This window comes from Nestor notabilis, unplaced genomic scaffold (assembly GCF_000696875.1).
Source record: "Nestor notabilis isolate BGI_N333 unplaced genomic scaffold, ASM69687v1 scaffold19371, whole genome shotgun sequence".
NCBI classification, from domain to species: Eukaryota; Metazoa; Chordata; class Aves; order Psittaciformes; family Psittacidae; genus Nestor; species Nestor notabilis.
The window spans coordinates 11,266-18,752 of NW_009916274.1; the positions used below are offsets into that span (position 1 = coordinate 11,266).

The 7,487-nt window shown below is 55.8% G+C and overlaps 1 protein-coding gene across 1 annotated transcript in view; it reads left to right on the plus strand.

Annotated features, from left to right (window-relative positions):
- PI4KB (phosphatidylinositol 4-kinase, catalytic, beta) overlaps nucleotides 1-7,270 on the plus strand; it is a 13,622-nt gene extending 6,352 nt beyond the window's left edge. Inside the window, 10 exon segments of the mRNA XM_010024508.1 lie at nucleotides 3,615-3,771; nucleotides 3,774-3,835; nucleotides 4,201-4,428; nucleotides 4,617-4,726; nucleotides 5,091-5,195; nucleotides 5,714-5,837; nucleotides 5,924-6,189; nucleotides 6,295-6,427; nucleotides 6,643-6,763; nucleotides 7,072-7,270. Of these exon segments, the coding sequence (XP_010022810.1) occupies nucleotides 3,615-3,771; nucleotides 3,774-3,835; nucleotides 4,201-4,428; nucleotides 4,617-4,726; nucleotides 5,091-5,195; nucleotides 5,714-5,837; nucleotides 5,924-6,189; nucleotides 6,295-6,427; nucleotides 6,643-6,763; nucleotides 7,072-7,253 (1,488 nt within the window). The 3' untranslated portion in view covers nucleotides 7,254-7,270.
- The last annotated feature ends 217 nt before the right edge of the window (nucleotides 7,271-7,487 follow it).

Genomic DNA, 7,487 nt, shown 5'->3' on the forward strand with positions numbered 1-7,487 from the left:
GAAACACCAGCAGAAATTTGCTTGCACTGGTTTGGCTAAAATAAAGCAAACCCCCCCGAGGGGCTGGGGGTGCTCTGGGTGCTCATCCCCCCCTCCGTCCCCCAAAAAAAGACATAGAAGGAGAAAGAAACCCTCACACTGCCAATGACCAGCAGAGGCAGGGGAGGGATTTGGCTAATGCTGCCCGTTTCAGTGTGAGCAGTCACTGGCCTTTGCATGGCAGCATCCACAGATGAAAGAGGAAATGCTGTTTCCTTGAATTTTACTTAAAAGTTCTCTGCCAGATGGGATTTAATTTGCTTTTTCCACGAATCATTTTTTTCCCCCCTTCTGTGTGTTGAACTTCAGTCTCTCAATCAAACCCCAGCGTTTCCCTGAGAGTTTATTCCTTCAAAATGAGCCTTTTTTTTCAATTATTATTATTTTGTGTAATCAGTAGCATCTTCCTCATCTGTGTCCTTCCCCTACGATGGGTGTGTGCTCTATGTCTGGGATTTCCAGTGGGCTTTCACACGTTGAATATGTAGTCCATGATCAAAACCATGTACCCGGGCAGAGGTGCCTTGCGTAGTCCCTGTCCCCCAGGACAGGGTTTGGTGGTGAACTCCATCCTTTTTAGCCTTTATAAAGAGTTAGTTGACACACACCCACCTCCTGTGGGGTCCTTCTGTGCCTTCAGAGACACCTTTTACGTGTGGCACACTGCGGGCAGGAGGCAGGCAGAAGTGTTGATGCTGTGGTCGTGTACAGGCACCGGGCACAAGGCTTTTACCCCCAAGTTCATCCCAGACCCACTTTGCCACACAACTTTAAGTAAGTTACTTTAATTTTAACCCTTCCTGCTCCTCCGAGCCAAGCATCTCTTCCTCCTGGGCCATTTCGAGACGCTGTTGGTAGAGCATTTGCAGGCTCTTCAGTCCCAAGGCATTGCAGAAGCGTTCTCAGAGCTCTCCAGCTGCAGTGATGCTGTTGCCACCTTGACTGTGCCACCCATCTCAGTCGCCTGGGGCTGGGTGGTCGTGAGAGCCTCTTCCTGTCCCCTGCAGAAGGAGACCTTTTCTTCCAGGCTTTGCAGCCCCAGGTGGTTTTTCTGTGGCAGATGGTTACTGCTGGGGCTCTTTGCAAGCATTTATGCCAGATTTCTAAACCTGCTGCAGGCCCCTGCACTGAGCTGAACAGGAACAGTATTTATAAATCATGGCAGGTATTGGGTGTCAGTGCTGATGCTGAAATCCTTGTGGCTAAGCTAAAGCAGCTCTGCTCTGCACTGCTGAGTAGTTTCCAACTTGGATCAAGTAGGTAGCAGAAATGGGGGGTGGGCCACGGTTTTGCTGTAGAAAGCTGTGACATTGTGGTGGTTTGAGTGGAGAAGAGGTTAGGACAGCAGGGGAAAGGCTGGAGAATGTCCCAGATTAACCCCCCTGGTTGTTGAGGTGCCTGAAGCTCACCCAGGCACGATGGCTGCGTGAGCTGGGCCAGCCTTGCCCCTTGGCCACCGTGTGGCTCCTCGGGCACCACTCTGAAGCTGTTGGCTGAAGCTCAGTCTCCCTCCTCTGCTGGTCCCAAAGCCAGGGACAGATCAGTGTCACCGTCCCTGTCTGGGCCTGGGATGTGGGTTAAACTCCCCTGGAGCGTGTCTCAGCAAAACATCAACACAAATCCCTGCCTCTTTTAAAAGCAGATTTTGTATTACAGTGTTTTCGTGGTGGTAGAAAGTGAAGGGTAGAAAGTGGTGGCTCGGAGCAGCAGAAGGATCCTTCAGGTGGTTGGATGAGGGAAGAGCATCTCCTGTCCTCTCTTTGCTTGGCGTCAGGACTGTGATATTGTTCATGAGCAGCTCTTTGCACTCCAGCTTTCTGCAGCAGTTTGGGGACGGTGTTTCCTGCGATGGCCCCGGCCAGGGACAGCCCTGGTTCAGCCAAGGCTGTTTCCCAAAGCTGCTTCTCTGGAACAGGATGCAAAACTTCCCGTGCTGAGTCCCCTGATAACTGGAGCAGCGCTCGGTGGGGCTCCTTGGGAGCAGGATGGGAAGGAGAGGACATTTCCTGGCCATGTTTCTGACAGGAGGAGCCACGACCTGAAGGTTTTCAACTGGAGCATGAACATCAGAGCTGCAGAACGGGTTGTGGAGCCTGACTTTGGGAAGGCTTCACTCCGCTCGCTGCGGGATGGGGAGAAGAGGCTTCAGGAGATGCTTTGGGATCCCTGGAGAGGAAGGGGTTTAAAAAGTGCCTGTGCTTGCAATACACAGATTGACCCAGGTCTGGACCAGGAGGACTTTGCTCGTCATCTGCTCCTGCGTGTGGGCACCTTCTTGCCTGGGCACAACCCCAGATTCCCACCAGTGACTCTTACTCAGTTATTCTACTGAGACAAGTAATGCAGAGAGTTGTGAGAGCAGATGAGGCAGCGTGGGGCTGTCTGGGGACAGGATCAACCGCGTGCCAAGCCTGGAAACCTGCACTGACCCACGAGCAGAAGGCTCTTACAGGAGCAGGGACATGGCAGCCATGAGGGTTCGATGGGAGAGGACGGGAAGGGCTGTTGGAAGGAGCAGAGCATCTGTTGAATATCACTCTGCTCTTCGCAGAAGTTGGGTTAAAGGCAACCAAGGGGAACAGTTCCGGAGGTCAGGAAGTGGCTGGGTGGCAGGAGCCAAGGCAGAGCGGGGTCCGGCCGGGACCAGGCACTTTCCACCCCATCAGGGGATGCAACATCAGCTGGTGCAGGGCTTGAATTATTTATCCTCTGCCTGGTAGGTGAAAACGATCTCACTGGCTCAGATGCTGTGCAAATGCTCCCTCCTGCCCCGGGGCCGCCTCTGCTGCGCTCCGGAGGAGAGCAGAGCACTGGGGAGGAGAGGACAGCGAGTTTGGAAGGATTTTTGATGTGGACTACAGATACAAACGAGTTTTCACCTGCCCTTTCCCAAAAGGGAACCACCAGACTGATCCTTCTCCTCTTTTTACCATCCCTTTATTTTGCTGTGCAGCCGGTCCTGGCTCACCGACGTTTTCCTTTGCTTCCTTTTCTCTGTAGCTTTTTGCATGTGCATTTCTGGCATGATTGTACAGTGAGCACTTTGCAAGTTTAATTCTGCATCTTAAATGGCAAAATCAGCTGCAATCGTTTGTTGGCCTGATTTAAAAGCTTGGAGAGTCGAGCAGAGCTCGGCCCGGGGTGTGGGGAGGCTCCTGGGCCCGAGGGGGTTCCCGAATCGCAGTTTGATCTTTGCAAAATGGTTGGATTGAGCCATGTCGGAGGCTTCAGGATGAGGATACAATAAAACCCAGCGCAGGGCGAGGATTCGCTCCCTCTGCTGGCTGCAGCCCTGGAGCCGGGGCCTCTGGTGGGGATGAGCTCCCAGCTCCAGAGGCGCAGGGAGGATGATTCTGGACAGCACAACAGGAGGGGAAAAAGTGCTTTGATCCTGGCCTGCTCTGCTTCCGGATGATGCTCGTCATCCGAGAGCAGGGAAGAGGGTGAGACGGGAAGAGCCTCTTTCTCTGTCAGGAGTTTATCCCGGTGCTTTTAGACTGTAGACCCCGATTGCAAACCTGCATCTTCCCAACCTGCTGCCTTTATAACATTCTCCTTCCCTAAACCTTTTTTAGCCAGTCAGACTTGCCCCCGAGAGGGAGTTCATCAAGTCCCTGATCGCCATCGGGAAGCGACTGGCCACGCTGCCCACCAAAGAGCAGAAGACGCAGCGGCTCATCTCGGAGCTGTCGCTGCTCAACCACAAGCTGCCGGCCCGCGCCTGGCTCCCAACAGCGACCACCACGTGGTGCGGGTGCCCCATACCCAGGCCGTCGTCCTCAACTCCAAGGACAAGGTGAGAGTGGGTTTGCCTTGAGGGGCAGAGTTTTGACCTTGGCACAGCCGCTGTTTGCCTCTCTGTGTGTGTGCTCAGGGTGCCAAGGGTTGTGTTCTCGCTTCCAGGGTTGAGAGCGATGGGGACAGAGACCTGGGAGGGGGAGAAGTACCCCTGAGAGTAGTTGTCCTCTGGAATGTTACTGCAGCAGCCCCTGGGAGGGCTTGGCTTTGCCCCCGGGCACACACCCTGCAAGAGCAGAGAGCGCTCTGCTGCCTCCTGCAGCTGCCTGGCTCTTGCGGTGACCGTGCCCTGCTCTTGCGGTGACCGTGCCCTGCTCTTGCGGTGACCATGCCCTGCTAAACACTTGGATTTGCTTCCTCCAGGCTCCCTATTTAATCTACGTTGAAGTACTTGAATGTGACAATTTCGACACAGCGAATGTGCCCGCTCGGATCCCTGAGAACCGCATCCGGAGCACCCGTTCGGCCGAGAACCTCCCGGAGTGCGGGATCACGCACGAGCAGAGGACCAGCAGCTTCACCACCGTCCCCAACTATGACAACGACGATGAGGCTTGGTCTGTGGATGATATCGTGGAGCTGCAGGTGGAGGTGAGGCTGGGGGGGGAACCAGGCAGGGTTTGTCCCTTGTTGGTGCTGTGAAATGCAGCCGGGAGCTGGTGCAGCAGCACAGAGGGATGGGAAAACCCTTCCGGCCGCATCCCAGCTCCTGCTTGGGACTAGTGGGAATGACATTTCAGTAGCCCCATGTCCCACCTCTTGCATCTTTCCCTTCCCAGCTGCCGGAGATTCACACCAACAGCTGTGACAACATCTCCCAGTTCTCTGTGGACAGTATCACCAGCCAGGAGAGCAGGGAGCCCGTGTTCATCGCGGCTGGAGACATCAGGTGAGGCTGGCCTGGGAGCAGCCCGGGCACCAGCTGCACTGGGCCGGGTTATGAGTTCAGGTGGGTGAAATGTCCCTGCTAGATTCACAGAGTAAAACCATCTGCACGGGCTCAGGAGGGGCTGTGCAAGCTCTGGACAGTGGAGGTTTGTAAGAGCCCTACATAGAGGCACCTAAGAGGCACTCTGGGCTGGTGCAGCCCTCCCTGTTCAGCCTCTTTCCTGCCAGTGAAGTTCTGGATGTGGCCCTGGCTCAGGATTTGGGGTGAACCCACGAGTTTGGGTGGAAGAGGCCCGGGGTGTGTGTGGTGACGCTGCTTTCTCCCTCAGCCGTGGGTTTTGCTGCTTATCAGCTCTGTCTCGCAGGCGGCGGCTCTCGGAGCAGCTGGCACATACCCCCACCTCCTTCAGGAGGGACCCTGAGGACCCATCCGCCGTCGCCCTGAAGGAGCCCTGGCAGGAGAAAGTCAGGTAGGGCTGGAAGTTGGGCGCTGCAGGGACTCTGCAGCCAGAAATCCAGGGAAATTGCTCAAACCAGTAAATAACCGTGGCCTCGACTTTAGGCCCTGGGTGTGTTGGCTCAGGGCAGTGAGCAGCGGGTGTGCCAGCGGAGGGAGAAAATCCACAGCAGATTTGCTGCTCCTGGGTTAGGCTTTGAGGGGCTTTACCAGGTATTTATAGGTATTCTCCCAACATTTCTCCTTGAGCAAGAGGGAGAGCCCTCTGGGCTCTATAAATGTGAGGTTAGTCTTGCCCACATCGTTCTGACAGAGGGGCTGGGGGATCTGGGGAGAGTTAATTCCCTTCTGCTGTTCTTGGAGGTGGTTTGGGGCTCAGCTAAGATTCGCTTTGTAGTTTGGGGTGCAGTTCTTGCAGTCCTGGAGCTCATTCTGCTGCGTTTCCAGAGCCGCCCCTGATGGGAGGCCTCTGGGCTGCTCACTGCCCACCCTCCCTTTCCTTGCGCTCCCATCCTTGCCCATTCCTTGCAGGAGGATCCGGGAAGGGTCTCCCTATGGCCACCTGCCTTCCTGGCGCCTCCTCTCCGTCATTGTCAAGTGCGGGGATGACCTCCGGCAGGAGCTGCTCGCGTTCCAGGTCCTCAAGCAGCTGCAGGTGAGCTGGGAGAGGGGCTGCCCCGGGGGCTGCGGCCGTGTGGGGCTGCCCGAGGCCCTGAGGGATTTTCTTGCTCTCTCCCACAGTCCATCTGGGAGCAGGAGCGTGTCCCGCTCTGGATCAAGCCATACAAAATCCTCGTCATCTCTGCCGACAGCGGCATGATTGAGCCAGTCGTGAATGCTGTGTCCATCCACCAAATCAAGAAGCAATCCCTGCTCTCGCTGCTCGATTATTTCCTGCAAGAACATGGCAATTACAACACCGAATCCTTCCTGACAGCCCAGAGGAATTTCGTGCAGAGCTGTGCCGGTTACTGCCTCGTGTGCTACCTCCTGCAGGTCAAGGACAGGTGGGTCCTTGTGCTGTAGCTGGGTCTCCTGCTGGGATCCATCAGCCTGTCCTTGGTAGCTCACGCCTGCAGAGTTTAATAGAACGTTTTCCCTTTCCCACGCAGACACAACGGCAACATCTTGCTGGATGCAGATGGACACATAATCCACATTGATTTTGGGTTCATCCTTTCCAGCTCCCCCCGGAATCTTGGCTTCGAGACGTCTGCCTTCAAACTCACCACGGAGTTTGTGGATGTAAGTGACAGCGAGGGGTGATCCCCCAGTGTCAGTGGCACAGTCGGACCCTTGACACACATGGTAGTTCTGGAGCTGCTCTGTTCGCTCTGTGGGTTCAGGGAAGTGAAATTCCCTAAAAAATCCCATTGTGTCCCTCCGTTTACTTGGGGCATGTCGTTATCCTGGAGTCTCTCCATCTGCTGCCTTTCGTCCACACATCCTTTCCCTTCCAGGTGATGGGTGGGCTGGATGGGGACATGTTCAATTACTACAAGATGCTGATGCTGCAGGGACTCATCGCGGCCAGGAAGCACATGGACAAAGTTGTGCAGATTGTGGAGATCATGCAGCAAGGTAGGGGGAACCAGAGGCTCCAGAGGTGCCGCGCGTGGGTCTGGGCTGCACACAGGGTGTGTGGGGGTACCTGTGCTGTGCCACGGAGCGGGAAGGGAGTGGAACATGCCTGTGGTGATGGTTGAGCACCATCGCGCCCCAGCGAAGCCTAAACCACACCCAGGGGATGGGGGTTGCCAGTGGTGTGGTGTCCTCTGTGGGGGGTGTGGTGTCCTCTGTGGCAGCACCAGGGGAGTCCCTGTGCCACAGACCAGCGGCAGGAGTTCCCCCCAGCTCCCTCCCGGCTGATCCTTGTCCCCTCCCTGCAGGGTCTCAGCTCCCCTGTTTCCACGGCTCATCCACCATCCGCAACCTGAAGGAGCGGTTCCACATGAACATGACAGAGGAGCAGCTGCAGCTGCTCATCGAGCAGATGGTGGACGGCAGCATGCGCTCCATCACCACCAAGCTCTATGATGGCTTCCAGTACCTCACCAATGGCATCATGTGATGGCCACGGGCCTCCCTCTCCCAGAACGGCTCCGTGCCGCCGCGTCCAGCCCAAGCCTGAGTTTTGCCCCTGGGGAAGAGGTTTGGGTCCTCGACAGTAAAAAGGAGGCCGAGTCTCAGCACCTTTTGCCAAGACTCCTCAACAACAAGGCAAAACCGAGCGGTCAAAGCAGGAAAAAACCCACTTGTGAAAATCAAAGCGAAACGGATCATGCGGTAACCACCACTGCTGCTG